Source organism: Panthera pardus, unplaced genomic scaffold (assembly GCF_024362965.1).
Source record: "Panthera pardus isolate Hobbes unplaced genomic scaffold, ASM2436296v1 HiC_scaffold_11, whole genome shotgun sequence".
NCBI classification, from domain to species: Eukaryota; Metazoa; Chordata; class Mammalia; order Carnivora; family Felidae; genus Panthera; species Panthera pardus.
In genome coordinates this window covers 27468518-27490964 of record NW_026526666.1, presented here as the reverse complement: position 1 = coordinate 27490964, position 22447 = coordinate 27468518, and the positions used below count along the sequence as shown (strand labels likewise).

General features: G+C 43.6%; 1 protein-coding gene across 4 annotated transcripts in view; it reads right to left on the bottom strand.

The window, feature by feature from the left end:
• BCAR3 (BCAR3 adaptor protein, NSP family member) overlaps window positions 1-22447 on the bottom strand; it is a 114258-nt gene that overhangs the window by 65139 nt on the left and 26672 nt on the right. For all 4 annotated transcript variants that reach the window (XM_019457539.2, XM_019457543.2, XM_053892326.1 and 1 more), the window contains exon 3: window positions 13976-14015. In XM_019457539.2, the coding sequence (XP_019313084.1) occupies window positions 13976-14015 (40 nt within the window). The remainder of the gene's footprint in view (window positions 1-13975; window positions 14016-22447) is intronic.

The window sequence follows — 22447 nt, the reverse complement described above, 5'->3', positions numbered from 1 at the left end:
AAAATTTAATGTCTCTTCTGTATTAATGATCAGTATCTTTTAAAGAATATATGGATTTAGATAAACAGGAGATGATTATTTGTATTCTAAGTGTTTCGGCAGCTTTAGAACAGCTCTTAAGTAGCAGGAGACCCTCTGGGATGGCAGAGTTCAAAGTGCAGCGGGGAGGGGAGGCATGGGGGCCCTTTAGGGGAGTCCATGAGGCCAAAACTATTTTCATAACAATACTGAGACATTTTTTGCCTTTTTCCCTGGGTTGGCATTTCCACCAATGAGGTAAAAGCAAGGACGGGTCAAACTGCTGGGATTTTAGCACAAAGCAAGGGAGACGTCCCAAACAAGATACCGACTCACGGCATTTCTTAGCTACCAGTTTCTTACATTTATTTTTTTAGTATTAAAAAGGTTTTTTAAAATATTTCTTTAAAAAATAGGCAGTTTCACCTAAAAGTCCTTGATGAAGCAGTAAGAATTACTTGCTTTATCACAGCTGGACCCTGGAGCCTAGGTCTCTCTTTAATATTCTGTGTGATGAGGCAGGACACGGGCACACGGCCCTTCTCCCACACACCCAAGTCCAGTGGCTGCCTCTCGAGGGAAAGCAAGTGTGTGTGTAACCAGCTCCTTTTTCCTGGAACACCACTTTTACTTCAAAGAATGTCTGACAAACTTTGGTTATTCAGACGTGGCTAGTTATCTGGCAGGTATTTTCTAAAAAAGGAACAAAGTGAGCCTGTCACTTATAGGAGAAAAATTGATAGTATTTGTTGCCAGTGATGAAAACTGAGCTTTCGACTGAAAATTAGAATGCGGGGAAACTTGTATTCATGACCACGAGGTTTGACAGCTTCCCAATAGCTTTAATAATTTTTTTCTGATAAGTGGGGATATAAATGAAAGTGAGTTTTTAATATTGTATAATGAAATATATTAACATTCTGCATATCTGCATAACTCAAGCAACCAGTATTTTTCAAACGCTCAATGCATGATGACACAAAATCACACACGGGTAAAAGACCCAACTTGTCACAGAGACTAATGGATTTTAAGGGAATACAGTATAAAGAAAAAAAAAAAAGTTCATGAATATGGTTTCAGATTCCACATTATAATTAGCCTTTATGGAGCTACAACTTTTCAAGTTTTAGCATAACATCAAAGAAGAATAGCTCCAATTATCTGAAAACGCTATTAAAATAGTCCTGAGGGTTGTAAAATGGGCGAAGGGGGTGGCAAGGTACAAATATTCAATTATAAAATGAACAAGTCATGGGGAGATACAATGTACAGCATGGTGACTATAGCTAATAACACTATTGCATATTTGAAAACAGCTAGGAGAATGAATCTTGGAAGTTTTCGTCACAAGACAAAAATTTTATAACCATGTATGTTAATGGATGTTAACCAGACACAGTGGTGTGCATTTTGCAACATATACAAATACTGAAGTTATTATGTTATATACCTGAGACTAATATACTGTTACATCAATTACACCTCAGTAAAAATAAATACTCTTCCCATCTTGAACTATGTGTCTGTGCAAGGCCAGATTTTCTTCAGACTTCAACCATAACAACACAACAGACTGAAGGCTGAATAAGGTAGGAGAATCAAGCTGTATTCTATGACATTAAAGAGATTTGCAAAAATGTAAAACAGTGCCATTCCTCTCACTAAATTTTGTTTTGGAAAATGATTATTTTTCAGAAAAATAATTATTGTGATTTTAAATAACTAAATATTTAAAAATTCCTGTATTTTACTTTCTAAGACAATAAACCACTAGTTAAAAAAGCTCACATAACAAAGGCTCCTTGGGGTCCCCAATAATTTTTTAAACGTAGTTTTTAAACTTTTTTTTTTTAAGTTTATTTATTTCTTTTGAGAGAGAGAGAGAGACAGAGAGAGGCATGGAGAGAGAGAATCCTAAGCAGGCCCTGCCTGCCATCAGCTCAGAGCCCAACGCAGGGCTCGATCTCACAAACCATGAGATCATGACCTGAGCTGAAATCAAGAGTTGGACGCTCAACAGACTGAGCCACCCAGGTGCCCCTGGGGTCCTCAATAATTAATAAGAGTGAAAACAGGTCTTGAGCTCAAACAGTTTAAGAACTTCTGCTCTAATACACCTAAGCTCCTTGTTTTACATAATTTTGATTGATCCATAAGTTTTCAGCATATTTATGAAGTAGACTAATAGAAGGGTGTTTTTATTTTAATAAATAACTCTACCATAAAAACACTAACGCTTATAGAGAAGATTTGGAAACTGGGAGAAACGTGTAAAACAAAACAAACACTCCCTAGCTGCAGGAAGTGAATTTTGACCTATAACTCTCAACACTCAATCATTCTACCCTTAGTTTTCTCTTAAGGAAGTCCGCACACAAATGTGCACCAAGCCGTCTGAGTTGCAGGCAATGCATCTCTCCTGCATCGTGCTTCACTCCTCTGTGCTCCCACGCACACCGATCAGGCAGGAAATGCTGAAGACCGCCTTCGTGTGAGACCACAATCGCCCTTCTTCAACACCTCTTCTGCTGTCACAGGCCCACACTCTCCTGTCTCACCTGGACAGTCACAATGGCCTCCCAACTCCTCTCCCTGTTCTTGCCCCTGCTCCTGCCATCTGCTAGCCACATTGAACCCAGTGTCATCCTGACTTGGCTCCCCACCTCACTCAGCAAAAGTTACCTACGGGCCCCAGGCAATCTGCCCCCTCTCTCTTATCACTCTCTTACATCAGCTTCTACCTTTCTCTCGCTCAAGTTCACTCCCTTCTAGCCTCTCTGGCCTCAAGGCTGTTCCCGGGTGGAAGAGGTGAACTCCTGCTTCATGACCTTGCCCTTGCTACAGCCTCTTCCCTTTAGACATCATGCTTGACTGGCCCTTCCACTCAGGTCACCCTCTGGGTGAGCCTCTCCCTGGCCACCATACTTAAAATGTGGCACCCCCTCACCCCAATATTTCATAGTTCTTTTCCCTGATAAATCTTTTCGCTTAGCGCTCATCACTGCCTCACGTGCTTGCTAGAGTGTCTTCCCCATCTCCCAGTCCTCCTCCCCAGAGTACAAGCTCCACAGAGGCAGGGACATTGTTTTGTTTCGCTGCCATATCCTCAGCCTCTAGAACACTGACCAGAAGGCAGGTCTTCAATATATATTTATTAAATGACTATGACATATGTAACAAATAGGGCTATATTTTTAAATAACCACAAGACTGTTTTTAATAGCATTAAAAAGAACCCAAATGTCAGTGGGGAATTGGCCAATATAATCGTATTTCATACAATGGGATACTGGATAGACATTCAAAAGAAGGAGGTAGACCCATGTATTTAACATGCAATGATGTTCAATAAAAAAATCAAGTTGCAAAGCAGTATGTAGTTATATGTTATTTTTGGCAGTCAATCAATCAATCAATCAACCAATCAATATAATTGTTCCCCAACTCAGCCTTCTTACTTCCTTAATCTCAGAATTTCCCAGGAATACTTGAGCTTCCTCACTCTCTTCCCACTCAAGAAATATGTGAGTACCTATCCTTCTCGTAGACTCCTGCTACTCTCTCTCCTACTCCACTAAGCCTGGGCACACATTGCCCCACAGGCATGGGGTCCTTCCCCAACAATCTCTAATAGGCTGATACCTGTTTTCTGCCTCACCTAATACCAGCTTTCTTCTGGCCATTTTTTTCAGCTGTCAAATAGCAATTCAAATATCATTAAAAAAAGTTTTTTTAATATCTATTTTTGAGAGAGAGACAGAGAGAGAGAGAAAGAGACAGAGCATGAGTGGGGAGGGACAGAGAGAGAGGGAGACACAGAATCTGAAGCAGGCTGCAGGCTCTGAACTGTCAGCACAGAGCCTGACGCGGGGCTGGAACTTGCAAACTGTGAGATCATGGCCTGAGTGGAAGTCAGACAATTAACCGACTGAGCCAGGCATGTTCCCCCAAATATCATTTTTTCCAAGGATACTTCTTGGTTGCCACAGGTAAAACTTCAGATCACTACCAACTGCCCCTCCCCACTCAAAATCTACATGCAGTGTTACAGCATCTTAAGAGCTTTTTGTCCAAGAATGTAAAACAATTCACTCTATTAATAAAATGCCTTTACAATTTTAATCTGTTTAATATAAACCCAAAGAAAACCACCTGCCTCTTTATTTACTTTAAACACAGCCTTTAGTTCTGAAGTTAAAATGTTAATAGTTTAATATCAAAAGCTCCCAGAATATTCAGACAATGAACTGTAGCCAAACGCTGCACTGTTGTGACATATTATTTCCACTAGAGGGCGGAATTGAACAACAAACGATTGCAACGCATTTAAAAAAAAAAAAAAAAAAGCATGGCTCTCATTTGGGAGCTGATAACAAGATCTGCTGAGGAACTGATAGGTCTGAGCCACAGAGGTTGCCAGAACTACACTTTAAAAAAAAAAAAGTATATATACCTCTGCCTAAATGTGTGACTATTTAAGGTGACAACAGCGACCCCACAATTTTTATCCTATACCAGGTTGGCGAGAGAATGAAGACAGGATAGGAATCTTCTTGCTTTCATTAAATAAAATCACTGGAGAAATTTCTGGAAAAGTTTTAGAGATGATGAGTGTTACTTGCTTCTTGGGAAACTTTAAGATCTTTAGAACACCCTCATTCCTTCTTCCTTCCATTTAAATGCCCTTTGCATCTGGTTTTATGTGGTCATCAGTCACTAAGTATTAAGAAAAGGTCCATGCCCTCAGAACTCACCTTCTAATGAGGCTTTTGGGGTTGTTTTGATTTTTTTTTTTAACGTTTATTCATGTTTGAGACAGAGAGAGACAGAGCATGAATGGGGGAAGGTCAGAGAGAGAGGGAGACGCAGAATCCGAAACAGGCTCCAGGCTCTGAGCTGTCAGCACAGAGCCCAATGCGGGGCTCAAACTCACGGACCGCGAGATCATGACCTGAGCCGAAGTCGGACGCCCAACCGACTGAGCCACCCAGGCGCCCCTTGATTTTTTAAATAAACAAATAGAACTTGGGACAAGTGATGATCCCCAGAGTAATGACATAGTGACGTGGGGAGGCAGCTTTCAGCAGTGGGGTCAGGGAAGGTCTCTCTGAGGCAATGAAATCTGAGTCACACCACACAGGAGATGACTGTGATAGTAACTAAATTAGTATTTGCTGAGTGCTATCTGCATGTCAGGCACTGTGCTGATAACTTTACATGTAGCAACTAATTTAATTCCTACATGCTCCCATTTACTGTCAAGGAAACCCATCTCCAGAGAATTTCAGAAATTTGCCCCAAGTCACACAACTAAGCTAGGGGTTTGGATCTATGTTGGCTTCCTACTGCTGTAACAAAACACCACAGATTTGGTGGCTTTAAAATAGAAATTTATTCTCTCACAGTTCTGGAGGCTAGGAGTCCAAAACTAAGCTGTTGGCAAAAGTCACATTCTCTCTGAAAGCTCCAGAGGAAGACCCTTCCTTGCCTCTTCTTAGATTGTGATGGCTATATTCCTTGGTGTTGTTGGCTTATCCACACATCAACTCCAATTTCTGCTTCCATGGTCACATGGCATTCGTTCTCCCTGTGTGTCAGTGCCTTTGTGCACAAATTCCTCTCTTCTTATAAGAACACTGGTCTTTGGATTAGGGTGCACCCTAATCCAGTATGATCTCATCCCAGTGTGATCATACCTGCAAAGACCTTCTTTCCAAACAAGGCCACATTTACAGGTACTGGGGGTTAGTACTTCAATATATGTTTTGGGGCAACACAGTTCAACCCACTTTAAACCACTCAACTGTAAAAGAAGCATTCATGCCAAAGAAAAGGCAAAGACCGGGGACCAGTAGGAAAAGCCAGGATGGAGGAATATCCCACTAAGGCAGATGGCAGAATGAGGTCAGAGGTAGACAGGCCACATGAGGAGGGTTCTGAAGTCCGATTATAAAACGGAGCCTAGTCAGATGCCATAGTTTCAATTCTCGCTTGCATGCTAGTTTTCCAGTCTCTTTGCCACCTCTCTACCTGCCATTGCTTGGGATCCCAGAGGAGTCCTCTTACTTTCAGTCAAGGATGAAGGCTGCGGCATAAAATACAAAGGCGAACCTAGCTGTACTAGGCCAGACAAGGCTCCTTTGAGCACCTTTAGAGGGCAGCTCCAGGGTTTGACCTTGATTCAAACCATCAAGTTCAGGAGGCCCAGGGAGAATTTACTTTTGACTTGGGGCACTGAGAAAACGCATCTCAGTCTGCATTGGGGGGAGCAATCTGGCCTGAGGAAACTATCTAGACAAGCCCCAGGCAAGAACCATCAGGATTGCAGCACCTGTGCTGTCCCCACACACCTGTTCAGCCAGCAAAACTGAAGGCCTTAGATGTGATGGGCCCAGGAGATGCTGCTCAGAGCAGACAGGTCTACCCCACAAGATGCCAAGTTGCATCCAAATCGTGCAGGATTGCCACTGTAGCATCTCTGTGAATGTGCAAGGTCTCACAACTTGCACAAGGACTCATTGCTATGTCACCAGGTGAGATAACAGTGATGTCCATGATGCAAGGCTGAAAGCCTACTATGCATTTTTATTGAAAGCCTACCATGCATTATTGAGAGGCAAACCAGGAACAGTGAATATACATATAGTCTAGAGCAGGAGTCAGCAAATCTTTTCTGTAAAGGGCCCGAGAGTAAATATATCAGGCTTTGCTGCCCATTCTGTCATATCTACTCAACTCCATGGTTATGGCGAGAAAGCAGCAACATGTAAATGAATGGGTGAGGCTGTGTTTCAATAAAGCTTTACGCATGTTGAAACCTGAATTTTATAATTTTCACATTCCTCTTTTGATTTAAAAAAACAAAAAACAAAAAACATTTCAAGTGTGAAATCCGTTTTTAGCTTACAGGCCAGACAATAACAGGCTGCAGGCCAGATTTGGTCTCCGGCTATAGTTTGCTGATCCTACCAGTCTAATGATATCCCCACATGCTCATCAGTTAACTTAATGTCATTGTGGTAACAAGGTCTCCAACTGGAAATTTCCTGTCCTCCCCTAAAATATTCACTGGCTTCTGGGCAAGATGCCAGACACTCGTGTGACCTCTGGAACCTCCTCTGGCTTCCTCTTCCTCACCTCCTCCAGTTAAGTCCGCCAGGAACTGTCAACTCACCTAATAAAATGGCTCTTAATTCTCTCTTGGAAAGGCCTCCAGGCCCTGCCCTGACTTTCCCCGCCCACTGCCACTATCTAAGGTTAGGCTCTTGGAAACACTTTGCTCCCACCTCTCACTCCACTGAGCAATTACCAACACGTGATACATGCTCACAACTATCTGTTGAATGAGCCAATGCAGTAAAATATCCATAAGCTCAGCACTTTCGCCATGTGATCAGCAGTCTGAGGTAGCCCATCTCCAAATCAAACATTTCCCCTACTGGGGTGACAGCACTTAAGGGCTAAAATATGGTAAGGTTTTAGTTTGCCTTTTTAAAGTCACGCTCACTGAGGTTTAATTTACACAGAGTAAGAATCACCCCTTTTAAAAAGTATCATTCTGTGAGCTTTGAGACAACCATAATCAAGGTGTTTCTATCATTTTAAAAGTTCTTTTGTTCCCGTTTGCAGTCAACCTCTCATCTGTTTTCTGTCACTAGGAAGTTTTTATACTGACAGTCCATTCTTTTTTAGGCTGACTATCGTGCCATTGTATGGTATCCTACAGTTTCGCCATTCACCAGTTAAAGGGCATTTGAACTGTTTCCAGTTTTTGTCAATTATAAATCATGTCGCTATGAACATTCACATATAGATTTTAAATGAGCATACAATTTCATGACAAGATTTTGCTTTTTACAAATGGCCGCATTTTCAAAGACCTGCGGGAAAAGATTCCTTTGAAAGAGGGACTGTCCTCGACCCCTATTCTTCAGTCTTCCCACCCTGCCTCTGTAATTGGTTTTTAAACGGTAGTAACGTTAAACCTCCCAAGAAGATTTGCAGAGAATGTTTTTGGGGTGGAGTGGGAGAGGGTGGATGGGAGCTCTCACTCGCTCCTCTGAATGTGAGCCCCAGGGCTGTTTCACATTCACCGTGGGCAGCGTTTGATCTTCTGGTCCCACAGGGCACGGTGCTGGCTCTGCGGATGTGCACACTCAGGCAAAAACTTGCAGAGCCAGCCAATTGGGCCGTTATTTGGTTCATATAACTTGCTAAAATCTCACGGAATGTACAGCGTGCCATTGTTTTCGTAAGTCCCTTTCATGACTTTGTTAGCTGGCTAATTCAGAGCAGACTAGCCTGTTTTCCCCGCTGGAAGAAAAGACGTCCCTCAAAGGCAGCTATTTAACCGTGACCATGGCTGCAGCCATCTTGAGCACAAAGCGAACGCAGCCTCGCTGGCCCCTCTCCCACGAGGTCCCAACGCCGGCCCGCGCGCTTATTCTTGGCGCTGGAATTCGCATAATTACTCCTCTTTTAATCTGCTGGGTGACCTAATGTAGCCCAGGCCGGCTGCAGGAAGCGGCCTTGCTGAGATCTGAGCCTTGGGCAGCCTGTCTTATCTGTAGGGCCCTCTCACAAGGAGCATTTCGGGGAATTAACCCCACAGAGGACTGATTGCCAAGGAGCCCCGGACTCGGGAGCTGCTCATGCGCGCTGGGTGGTGGGAACGCGGGGGCGGGGGGGGGGGGGCGTTGAGGGGAACGAGCCGTCGGAGGGTTCCGATCCCCACTCAGGATAACAGCTCCAGCCCTCTCCCTTCTCCTAGCCTGCGAAGGAGCTCAGAAACCGCAAATCATTTCAGAAAAGCTCGCTAGTGGTTCCAGCAAGAATCCACCCAGGCTGACTACAAAAGAAAGGATATTTGTTCACTAGGAGGCTAGCCCGGGACAAAAGGCTGCATTCCGTCCTGACACTTGCTAACTGCGGTCGCCTGGAGAGCAGGCCTTTGTCCACAGGCGGGCATTGTGCTGTTTATAGCCTCGCCACGAAAATGGGCTTGCCTACATCTTGGCTAATTTGAAAAACAGTCATCCCGATTTTCTTTTCTGCTTCCTGGCTTTGTTTTCCGATTTATCTTTCTTAAGGGCATTTTAAAATGAAAAATCTATAATTAACATTTCTCTTATAAGAAAACTTACCCAGCTCTGCCCAATCATCACCTCCCCTAAAAAATGTGTTTTTAAACCATTCCCAGCAAAGAGATGTTTTATTAAAATGACTGTAAGGCTTGTGTGTGAAGAAGCATCTACAAAGAATCTTCAATCTAAAAGGAAGATAGATATATAAAGGGGGAGAAGATAGGAAATAAATTTGTAAAATTTAGTGTATGGTGGGGGGCAACTCTTGACGCTTAAAGAAGTAGCCCCAAGAAAAAGAAAAGAAAAAAAATAGTGAAAATGAAAGTAAGTTTCACAGGTTCAAGAAGGGGTTACAAAAGTGAAAGCATAATGGATGGTAAGAACAGCTGCAGGAGTGTTGAGGTACAATCTTTTGAAGTAATGTGATGGGTGGGCAGTTATTAGCTCTCACATCCTTGGTCTTAATGTCTGAGACACATCATCTTCCAATCAATATGGCACTTTTATGGTCAAGAGTGATAGATGAAGAATCCCTTACCGCTTGGTATAAAAAAACTTTCCCCTCCAGCCTATCACAGGTATAGATGATCCTTAAAATGTTCAAAGGACATTCACCCATTCCCTGATTTTGTAGCTGTGAGAAGACAGAAGCCATAGAGAGAAGGTGCAAAGTCCAAAGTCACACAGAGGTAGACCTTTCTCCCCTCTCTGTGGGTTCTTAGGGGTTGTGTAATCTGGAGTCCACTATGCGAATGTTATTCTGGGAAGGTTAACACACTGAGCTATTATCATTTATTAACATTTTAAAGACTTTTTTAATGTTTATTTATTTTGAGAGAGAGAAAGAGAGAGTAGGGGAGGGGCAGAGAGAGAGGGAGACGTAGAATCTGAAGCAGGCTCCAGGCTCTGAGCTGCCAGCACAGAACCCAACGCATGGCTCGAACTCACGAACTGCAAGAGCAGGAGATCATGACCTGAGCTGAAGTTGGATGCTTAACTGACCAAACAAAACAGGCACCCTCATTTATTCACATTTTAGTACATTTTATCAAATGTTCTAGTAGTTACCAGACACAGGTCTAAGAAAGTAGACACTAAATAAATATGTTGTAATGGGGGTAAAAATATGACAAAAATCAAATGGGGCAGTGAGTAAGTAAAGAAGCCCAGAATATAAACTCTTCTTCACAATTTTGCCTAGGGCTATTTCCTCCAAAAGCTATTTCCTGTTTAAAAAAAAAAAAAAGTTTTTATCTCCAGTAAGGTATGCTAGGTACGCAGAGGAAAATTCCAGAGCTGTACACAACTTATGAAAGTCACTAACAACTAAAGAGCAGGAGAAAGGTGGAGGCACTGTGGAGGTTTCTGCTTTCCAACCTGGAAGAAGTGGTTTCTTTTGGGTACAGTGAAAAAGACAATTTTATGTGGTTACTGAAAAGGACCTCATGATTGCACAAAACAGCTAAAACCAGACTTTTAAGATGATTTTAAACATGAGCTACTGTGGGGAAAAAATGTGGGGAGAAGGGAAGGCTCGGAAAACAAGGAAAAAGTTGAGAAAGGGAAAACTGGGGTGCCTGGGTGGCTCAGATGGTTAAGCCTCTGACTTAGGTCATGATCTCATGGCTGGTGAGTTCAAGCCCCTCATCTGGCTCTGTGCTAACAGCTGGGAGCCTGGAGCTGGCTTCAGATTCTGTCTCCTTCTCTTTCTGCCCCTCCACCGTTTGTGTGCGCTCGCTCTCGCTCTCTCTCTCTCTTAAATATAAGTAAACATTAAAAAGTTTTTTTAAAAGAAAAGAAAAAACAAAACTCCTCTCTAACAGCCAGAATTAAAGAGACAGAAACAGTGGAGAGCAAGATTCCAAAAATCCCCTGGCTACTTTGGAGCTGCTCTAATTTTCTTAGCACATCCAAACATGGTATTCAGCTGGTGGGTCTAGGTGCAGTTGGGAGGCCCCAGCAGGAAGTGAAAGAACCGCCAATAGCCCTGGGGCTTCTCAGCCATGCATGGTTCCCTCCATTCTGGGCACAGAGGAGCTACTTGTAGCCTAGCAACCGCGGACTGGTCCCCTTTCATGCCGTATTAATTCGCTTCGATACAAACTGCACAGAGTGTTAGGAGGACACAGAGTACAAACTGGACAGAAGTGAATTTTGGATTCATTCTCTACCCAGCTCTCTCTGCCACAATACTGCAGCCCCAGCACCACCCAATCCCCCACTGCCTTGGCTCCCCCAGGCACAAGGAGAGGGAGCCAGTCCCAGATCTCATACCTGGGCACTGGGAAAACCCAGTGAGGATGGTTAGAAAGCCTCCCATGGGAAAGAGAAGGCATTTGAAGACAGAGACCTGGGCCTGTGGTTCTCCACAGAATGAGAAGAGCTGTCTTTTGGCCACGTCCGGCTGCTTCTACCACTGAGAGAACTCTCAGAGATCAGCCCACCCCCATTATGTGGCCCATAAAAATGTGCTCCCTTGAATCTTGTTTTTTGGGCTGATAAGTCTCCAGAAGGGGACTCTACACAAGGCAATGACTTTTACATAGAATTTCTACTTTTCAACGTGCCTAAGAGGTATTAAGTATACCAGGTTATCCGAGAGAAGTAACAGCTGTGAGTCAGGAGGGGCCAAACTGCATCCCAGTTTATCTACAACTATCTCACCTCCCTTGATTATTTTCAGTCACCCTCCAAAGTCACTAGGCTCCAGCAGGCACCATTTACAAGGCCTTCATCACATGGACTGGTCAGCCAGGCTTGAGAGGGCAACCAAGTCTGAGAAATGCTAGGATGAGCCTGCACTGGCCCAAGAAGCGTGACACGTGGGTCAATTTAGACCTGGAGGTCAAAGGCCTCCATGAACATGCCTTTGGAGCTTCTGTACCCAAAGAAACAAATGGAAATATCCCACATTTGCCCCACAAATCCCCAAACTGCCCCCTCCAAACCAGGGGCAAAGTGAGAAATAAAAAACAAAACAATAAATGTGAGGCATCCAGGAGAAGCACAGGGACATCATTTATAAAGCCCCGACCAGATTCAGACAAGGTTGGGAGCAAAGAGTGACCTTCGGAACACCTCAACAGGTCCTTGGAAAAAAGTACCCTTGAGCCACTAAGAGCGGTCTCATCACGTCTCACTGCTGGGGAAGGCAAGGAGAGCCTAGCAAGCAGAAGCCACCAAGAACCCACATATCTCTTCTTACCCAACTTAGAATGGCCGATATTCATGAACGTGATGTGACAGCTTAAATAATATTAAAACAGATCATTCCAGAATCTATGTTTAACTTAGAATTCATCACTGGATTATCTTAAAGGCTTGGACACTGTCAAAGAAAAACCAAGTTACTGGAGTAAGGGAAGGGTCTGTGCTTGCTAAGCCCAGCCTGAGCCTACAGTGGGGGACAGCCCATTTCTGAAACATGACATGGTGGCTTTTAAAAGGCAGCTATGATTTACACACTGCCTAATTCCAGGGCACATTTTTTACATCATGGCCAAGTCAAATCATAGTCCTGCGAATAGCACCCCCCTATTGTTTTGCAGCATACAACCTGCATAAAAACAAAGGTGGACGTGTTCAGGAGGGACACAGGCATCATTTATAAAGCTCTTTTGTACTCTGACACAGCAGCCATACTGGTTTAGGACTGTACATTTGTTGCAGTGAAACTACAGTTCAGACGTAGCCTGGGTATGAGAGAGGAAAAAATAATACCCACCTCCCTTCCAACAAACTTTATTACGACTACCTCAAGTGACTAAGTGATTCTAATAGAGCTTTCTCTTCTCTCTTCCATCCTCTGGTCTAAAGAGAGAAGAAATGCCAAAAATGGGGCAGCCACAGGCACACAAAACAGCAATAGGCCTAAATACCCCCAAACCATGATGCTGCCCTTACAATAATGAGGTTGGAATGTGGCTCCCAGGAGGCAAGCACCTTAAAACTTAACATACGCCATTTCTCCTAAAACTTAAGGATATTTATGTTGTCATCAATCCAAGAAACTGTGACAAATCAAAGTTCTCTCTTCTACCATAGCAGGTACCAGATTTCAATTCTCAAAAAGAAAATAAAGCAAACATATATACACAAACACACCCAAGAAGATGGTGTGGGGAAGGGAGAAGGAAAAAGCATCTTTTCTTTCTGCTCAGAAGGATACCACTGTTTCCAGGTGTTGCCTATTTAGAAGCATTGAATGTCAGCCCCACTGAAAAGCAGCGTATTCCCACAGCTCACAGTCCTAGATTCGCCACCACATAGGAGAGGGGCTGTTGGAAAGGAAAGCCGACCCAGAAAAGCTCAGGAAGCCTTCAGTCCTCCACCGAAGATAAACACAGGCTCACAATTCATTATCTACCATCCCCAAATCCAAAACACTCTGAAAACTGAAAAATTTCCAGTCATTTGGTGGCAAAATCAAACCTGACCTCATCTGGTGGCAAAACGTGAGCTGCACTACATAAGATCATTTGTAGTCTGTTTATCTCACTTTGTGTGAATACTCTTACGTTTCACTGATGAAATAATGAGCTTGAGTACGGAGTACTGACCCTAGACCCCTCTGAGGATGTTTTTATATGTATGTACCCGATTACCTTCCTAAAAAAAATCTGAATTTAAAAACCCATCTGGCCCCGAGGGTTTCAGATAAGAGGAAAAAGACTGTAGACCTATAATAGGATGACGTAAGACCTCTACAAAAGTTACTGAAGGCCTGAGAGAGTCAGGTTACCCCTTGGTTGTTCCAACGTGAGAAGCTTCCTTACACAGGCCAGACTGCAGCATTATTTGGCAACACTGTGTTAAAAAAGGGAAGTCGATTACGCACTGTCCTAATTACACGTTAAATCCTGGTTTCCTACCTTCACATATTCCAGGGTTGGGTCCAGAAGATGCTGATCCCTGAAAAGAGAAAATGGTAAGTATGAGAACTGAGAACAATGCATTCTTGCACTGAGTAAAACGTATCCAACGTTAATTCCCCCTATTCATTCAGATTATTAAGATGGGCCCACCTCCCCAGCAATACTCCCAGCAGACAGATAAGGAAGTTAGAACAAATACAGATTCCTTTCATGGTGTGTGTTGGGGGTAGGGGTAGATGGTAGGACACCACCATAATTTCTGTTTAGAAGCTCCAAGTGCTTTATCACATTCAGGCTCCAAATGTTAGACTTCCATGTAGTGAGTCTACTTTCACTCGAGCATAAAAATTAGCCTAGAAACCTGAAGGAAAGAACACGGAGGATAGAGGTGGGTGTAAAGCAGGACTGGATGCCCAAATGAGGGGTACTTTGGATCAGACAGCTGTATCATGCTCACTTTGACAGAAGAAAATGGAGACTGAGGTGGGCCCAGTGGCTATCCAAGGTCACCTAGCACCAAGGGGAGAGGATGGAGTCTGTATACCCAGCTTTCTAGACCACATTTGCCTTTTTTTTTTATTGCTGCCTCCATTACCCACCCACCCCTGGTGTCAAGCAGAGAAATCCATCCCATTTTCTTTAGCACCCAAGTATTCTTCTCTCCCAACCTAATGTCTGCTCGTGTCTGTCATAATATGACGCTGGAATTGACCAGACAGTGAAAAGTAAACAACAGCAGGTGGCCCTAAGGAGGCTGACTTCTTACAGAAAGAAGAAAATCTGACTAGGCCAAAGGAGAGGAGGGGGAGACGTGAGAGTGGCCATTTTCAGTGCTTGCAGAGTTATAATGAGGCAGCCCCTCAACAGAAGGTGTGAAAAGACAGCTGCCTTCAGAGTCTTAAACTTCAGAAACTCAACACATCCTCACAGAGACAGCATCATTTTGAAAGGACAGAATGGCTGTGAAGCCTGTAAGAGTAGTCTTCTCAAGGGAGTGGGCCTTAGTGTGAGGGTGAGGGTCTCTCAGAAGCCCTACTGATAAGCAGCTTCCTCCACAAGGGTTGGCTCAACCCCCAAACCCGTGGGCTGTGACACTTCCCTGGCAGTGGAGAGACCTCGAAAGATGGCAGCACTTCTTCCCAAGACAAGAGAGAAGGTCACTGCCGGAGCACAAGGAGTCCCAACCCCACAGCTCAGGGATACCACTCCCAAAGCCATGCTTGGCCTGGTTTGACCATCCATTCGGGACTACGCCCAGGGCACCTGCACAGAGGCAGCATGGCATCTGAGATGCCCCTTTCCACGTCAGTGGATTAGGTTCTGGAATGAGTCCCTTTGCAGGGCCAAAAGATCTGAGAACAGCATAAGCTCTCTGTCCCTGGGTGCATTCCCATTAAAGAGGGCTATAAACCTCGAAGCCTTAAAACTCTTTGCCTTCAAGTTCATTTATCCGGCATCCAGAGTCCATCCGCTGTGCCAGGTCGTCACTTCTCCTGCCACATGCTCTGGACACCATCTCAATGTCACCAGGCTTTACATCCATGGAACCATCTGGCTAGGGACTCAAAATTTTGTCCACAGCACTTGGGCTGTGCTCCCTTTTAAGTTCTTGAACCCCTGTTTTTCTACTGAACTAACATTTCAGGCATATAGCCATCTAGTCTTAGGTTAGTCATCTGGCCCAGAGGTCTGGCCTTGTGAGGGCAGAAAGATGTTAGAACTACTGAAATGCTGTTCTCTTCAAATTTTATTTTTAAGTACACTTAAAAATGTGTGTTATGGGGGCACCTGGGTGACCGAGTCAGTTGAGCATTTGACTCCGGCTCAGGTCATGATCTCGCGATTTGCCCACTCCTGTATGGTGGGCAAATGGGACTGAGGTTCAAGGTGAGAGAGAAAGGGGGGCGTGTGATGGCTCAGTCAGTTAAGCGTCCGACTCTGGCTCCGGTCAAGATCTCACGGTTCTTTAGTTCGAGCCCCACATCAGGCTCTGTGCTGATGGCTTGGAGCCTGCAGCCTGCTTCGGATTCTGTGTCTTCCTCTCTCTCTGACCCTCCCCCACTTGTGCTTTGTCTCTCAAACACAAATAAACACAGAAAAAAAAAATTTTAGTGTATGTTATGTACATTTATACATACATGTCTTCATGCATGGATAAATAGTATAGGTATGGGCAGTTGAAGTCAATGGTTCCCATATGTTTTTGGTCTCAGGATCTCTTCACACTCCAAATTATTGAGGACCCCAAAGAGCTTTTGTTTATGTGGGTTATATGTACTGATTACTGATATTAGAAATTAAACAGAAATTTTCAAAATACTAATATTAAAAAAATAAACTTATATAAACAATTTTATTACAAAGAGATATGTTTTCGTAACAAAAATTTAGTGAGACGAATGACACTGTCTCACATTTTTGCAAATCTTTTTCATGTCTGGCTTATTATAGGGCAGCTGAATTCTCATATCTACTTCTCCATTCAGTATGTTGTGATAGGTCTTGGTTTAGAAAAAAGTCCATCCTCACATAGATACGTAACTGGAGAAGGGAGTGGTATTTCATTTCCAGATACTTATGGCTATTCTTGATACCATACCAAAACTCAACAAGTGGTAATTTCTAAACGATCAGTTGTAACGCGGTATCTTAAACCATGTCTGTTACTCTTTTGCATCTTGCACCTTGATTGGGCCTTTTATCCATGTGTGATTCTGTAGCCACTGTTCTGGAAAATACTGGTTCACTGAGTTATGCAGTTATTCTAAGTTTTGACACATTTCATTAGAATATAAAAAAAGAATCACATTTGTTAATATCATCACTGATCTCATCAGAACTTATAAAGCCTTGGGAAATATCAAGCTCATGGAGGAGGATATAAGTTTTCCAAACTTCTAACTTTCACTTGAAAGTTTGAATTTTTTCACTGGCAGCTTACACTGTCAAATATTTTCCTTGAGCTTCATTTCATTCATTTTGGAGAATGTATTTGCCAAATACCGAGACCATATAGTCATGGTTTGCCATTTTAACTCTCCTTTTTTAGTGCGCAAATGTCATCCTTTTCGTAAATTCTTTTTAGCATTTTGTCCAGGATCTGCTCTTCTCACCAGATTTAGCTGTAAAATCCTTTTCCTTTCACCTCTGAAAGTTGAAAAGTTCCTCTCTTCCTTTCTCTAGACACATATCTGAAAACTCTCTGAGCTGGTTCTCTCAGAAAAGATCCTTCTAACTGTCTCAGGCAGAAATGGGGTGACCAACGGGCCAGGCCAGGCACTGTGCCCGGGTGGCTCCTGAAGCCATGATGATCAGCAGGACCCGCACTCAGAGACAAGACCGCCTAGGGGCATAGCAGCCTGTGCGCTCCCATCCAGGGAGCCTGGGGTGCTCTCCAAAATGCCCCCCACCTTAGATGAACCTCGTTCCTCTTTGATCCTTTACTGTACACTTCTCTGGGCACAAGAGAAGAAACTGGAGGCTCTGGTGAGGGATAAAACTCAAGGTCCCTCTTGACCCTGCCCCCAACTGAACTCTGCTAAGGGAGCCTTGTTCATTCTGCTTCAAGAGCAGAGGGGAATCCAAATGTCCTCAGATTCTAGTTCTGGGCTCCTGGGGTGCCCTCGAGAATCCTCATGTTCTCTGTCTCTTTTTTAGAGAGGCAAGGAGGGGACACAAGGAGATATAATGAAACCAAGTAGGTGTGTTACAAATCCAAAGGCTTTAAAAATCATTGCCTTGAACTAAATTAAAATGATGTTTATAAGCAGAAGTGCTGTGTCTCCTTTCTCAGCCAGTCACATCATCCCGGCTAACCAAAGATAGGAGCTAGAAAACATAGCAGTTGGCCCTGTAGCCCCAGCCTCTAATTTGAAATAGAATATCCAATTATTCATACAAGTCTGTGCAGCAAACACTCCTTAAGCCACAGATTTATATTCTCTGACAGAGATCACTAGAAAACAAACAGAGGGACTTGGCAATATGAATGAAAAGTTTTTTTTAAATTTTATTTTGCTTTTGCACATTATGAATCCCACCCATGTGAATCCATGATGTCGTGTGCATCTCTCCTTACACCTGGTGAGGCTGGCAGGCGCCCATGGGCCCTCTGTCAGGCATGCTGCCCCGCAGGGCACGGTCCACAGACCGCAGGAAAGCAGCAGGATGAAACTGGACTCTCTTGTTATTTTGTTCTCAAGTTTATTAAGTTTTGAATAACATCACTATGTTTACGCCAGTTAAATTATTCTCTCCAGCACCCTGTTTTCCTAAGTTCAGACTGAGGGATATGTGGTCAGAAGTCACAGAAATGGGGTCTTTCCTATTTCAGTTTGTTTCTCATCAGTAACCAGGTTCAGAGTTCCTCCCTCTTAAGAGGACACTTGACCTACAGGTAAGCTATTTGGAGTTACTCAACTATCTTGAGTAAGTATATAAGCAAAATTTCACTACCACAGATCTTTTCTGAGTGCTTGGCATACAGATGAGAAATGAAGCACCCTACATCTGTCTTAAATTATAAAATGCTTTAAATGAATGAATGTTTTGACTTCTTTAAATATTACAGAATAAATTGATGGCTAACAGTGTTGCCAAACAAATGTCCTTTTGGAAATAACATAAAGAGGAATCATTTGTAATAAGACGATTCTTTCATGCAGTGGAGGGATGAGAGAAACTAGATCCAACTGTTCCCAACTGAGTAGAAAAAAGGCTCCACGCACACCAGTAATCTGCAGAGTTGGCTCCCCTCCTTGGTGCACACGGCATGGTATTTGCATTCTGGTTCATTCTATCATGTATTTATTTGTATACAGTTCCTCCTCTACTAGGAGACACTTCATTCCCAGTATCTCCATAGTTCTTGCATCCATCCTACCAACATTATCAAGCATCTACAATATGCTGTGCTGTAGGCCAGACAATGGAAACAGAAGAACCAAAGACAAAGGCCCTGCTCCCAGAGAGGCTGCAATCAAGTGGCAAAGACAGATGAACAGATCCAGCACAACTCAAGTTAAGTTTCAGTGGGAAGGAAATACCATGAAGGGGCCTTTCAGGCAACCTTTGAACTAAGGTTTGAGGACCAGGTAGAGACTCATCGGGTAAAGAAGATGTGAGGTAGGTGGTGATGAGAAATGCCCAGGAAACAGCAGAAGCATGTGCAGACACATGGGGACATGGGACAACGTGGCATACCTGGGGAACCACAGCATTCAGGAGTAATTCCGCTCTGGTCCAGGCCACCATCATCTATCGCCTGGACCCCTGCAATGCCTTCCCAGCTCCACTGTCTCCACAGGAGCCAGCATGATCCTTACCAAAATCAAAATCCTCTAATAACTCCCATCCAATCAGAAGAAAAACCCTAGAGTCCTTACCAGGGCCTCTGAGGCTCTCTTTGGCATGGTCCCCACCAGCTCCCCAACCTCACTCTGGAGCACAGAATTCTAAAGATATCTTCCAACAAGATTCCCCACCCCCACCCTGAAAGTCAACCAAACAGTAATCTCAGTATTGCTGTGAAGGGATTTTGCACATGTAAGCCCCAAGTCAGCTGACATTACGATCTGGCAACGATCCAAATGGACCAGACATGCAAAGTGAGGGGGCCTGGACATGAAAGACCCTGTTACCAGGATGACATTACAACATGGCCTGTGACAAGGCCCATGGCACGGAACCCTGGGTGGCCACTACATGGGAGCCGTCCCCTGAAGACAGCCAGGAAGCAGAGATCTCAGTCCTACCATCACAGGGAACGGAGTTCTGCCAACAACCTGAATGACTGTGGAAGCAGATTCTTCCCAGAGCCTCAGATGAGAACACAGCTGCTGACATCTTGGGTTTGAGACCTGTAAGCAAGAACCCAGCTGAGCTCTGTGGGACTTCTGTCCTACAGGAACTATGAGGCAATAAACAGGCATTAAGGCACCAAATTTGTGGCAATTTGTTACTCAGCAAAAGCATACTAATACATTCCACTCATTCCAGCCAGGTCATATTGACTTTTCTTTCTGGCACTCAAACATGCCAAGCTGGTCCCTGCCTCTGTGGCTTGGCATTTACTGTTCCTTTGCCTAGAACATTCTCCCTGCAGTTCTCAAAGGCTCACTCCCTCCTATCACTCAGGTCTCTGCTCAAATAACACCTCCTCAGAGAAGCTTTCCTTAAACACCTATCTAAATGAGTACTGCTGCTACCCTCTATCACCTTATCTGACATTATTCTTTCCCATATTATCTGATATCACATGAAATATTTATTTGCTCAGGTCTTTCTTATGGAATATAATCCTACAAGACTAAGACTTTCTCTGCTTTACTCACCTTGATATCCCCTGTGCTCTGCACACAGCAGTTGCCCAGTAACCATTTGCTGAATTAATGAATAAAAGAACAAGTAACAGAAGCACAGGGTTGGGGAAGCTCAGGAGTGGTGGGGGGTTGGAGATCAGGATGAAGAAGACGCAGTGCCAGAGCATAAGGGGTTTGGAGGCCATGTAAACATGTCTAGACTTATGAAAGCAATGGGATTTGTTGATAAATCTTAAGCTGCAGAATAACCAGAGATTTGTGTTTTAGAAAAATCCCCCTGCACTGGTGTGGAAAACAGATTCGTTGGGGGCAAGACAGAGTCAGGAAAACCAAAGGAGATGCTGGAGCAGTCTGGGTGAGAGAGGGCAAGGCCTGGACTACAGGAACAGAGGAAGCAGGGACGGTGTATAGATTAAGGAGACTTTTTTTAAAACAATTTTTTAAATGTTTATTTATTTTTGAGAGAGACAGAGAGACAGTGTGAGGAGAGGAGGCGCTGAAAGAGAAACAGACACAACCCAAAGCAGGCTCCAGGCTCTGAGCTGTCAGCAGAGGCCGAGGTGGGGCTTGAACTCATGAACCTGAGCTGAAAAGTCAGCCGCTTAATCTAATCCACTGAGCCACCCAGGTGCACCAGGAGAGTTTTCTAAGTGACAATAGGTGGTAAATGACTGGATTCAGTGGGTCAAAGGGAAAAGAGAGGTAAGGGTACTCACTAAATTCTTTCTAAGGGAACTGAGTAGTTGGTGCCTAGCACACCTCAAGACACTCATTAGGAATGAATTAGCATGGTGCCTGCATCTGACTCTTGGTTTTAGCTCAGGTTATGATCCCAGGGTTGTAGGATCAAGCCCCATGGTGGGCTCCGTGCTGAGTGTGGGGCCTGCCCGAGATTCTCACTTTTTCTCTCTCTCTAAAATAAAAAACTTAAAAGAATTAAAAAAAGAAAAAAGAATAAACTAAAACACCTTTTTCAAGCACAAAAAGAACTTTCAAGGTTACTGGGATCTACATAAGAATTAGCCCCATTACCACCTATTGTCCATGGTTCGCAGTGCAGTATGATTGCTGGCATTCAGCTACTGAAGGTTTCAGATGAGCTCCCTTCCTTTTCAACTGTTAAATAAGTTACTTTCAGTGGAGTCTTTCACATCTTTCAAGTTATGAACACACAAATCTTTCCCATAAACTACGAAATATAACAAACATTTAAGGGATCCCTTCACACCAACAAAAATAGTTAACTCAAGAGGGAAACACAGAGAACAACTAGGTGGCTATTAGATACCAGCCAAGAATACCTGTTTTACATAATTTTACATAATTCTTTGGTCTTCTCCATCAGTCCCACCCCAGAGGGCAACCACTGCTTGTTTCTGTCTTTTTCAGGGGGCTGTAAGCTCCATGAGGGTAAGGGCTATTTGTGTCTTGCTCACCAATGTATACTATGCCCTTTGAGTCATATTTGTCACAGAGCAGCCAATTAATCAATAAACAAGGGCAAGAATGGACAAATAAAAATATAAATCACCAAAACCCACCTTTGTATATAGTCCAAATAAGGCCTCAGGAAATCAGAAATTTCTACTACAGGGCTTTCATTTGCTTAATATGGTAGACCAGATATTCCAAAAACTAGACGACGAATTGAAGTATGAATGTATTTTCAAATGCATTGGTGATGTCACAAGAAAGATAAAGCCTCAAGAAGCACAGACATGAACAAAACAGATACAGAAACAGAGAACACGTCAAAAACACAAAACATGGACAACAGCAGGGTAAGGAGCAGGGCAGGGAGGATGAGTCTCGGGTCTGCAGAGGTGAACAGCTCACCATAGAGCCATGCACAATGTGCGAGCCGTCAGAATGCGACTAACACTACCTCTGCATAAGGAATGTTCAAAAATAAATAAGAATTAAGAAGGTAGCATGCTCTCTAGCAAAGGGAACCAAGAAGGAAACCTACTGTCCCCACTACAAATTCTGATGGTGAAAAAAAATAACGGCAGCAGTAACAGTCTCCCCTAAGAGCTTGTAGCCACAGATCAGCTGTCTTGTCAGCTGGGATTCAAATTTATACTGCTCTGCTTGGACAGAGAAGCCAAAACTGAGAAATTAAAGTGTTTGGGTTGGTGGTGCCACTAGT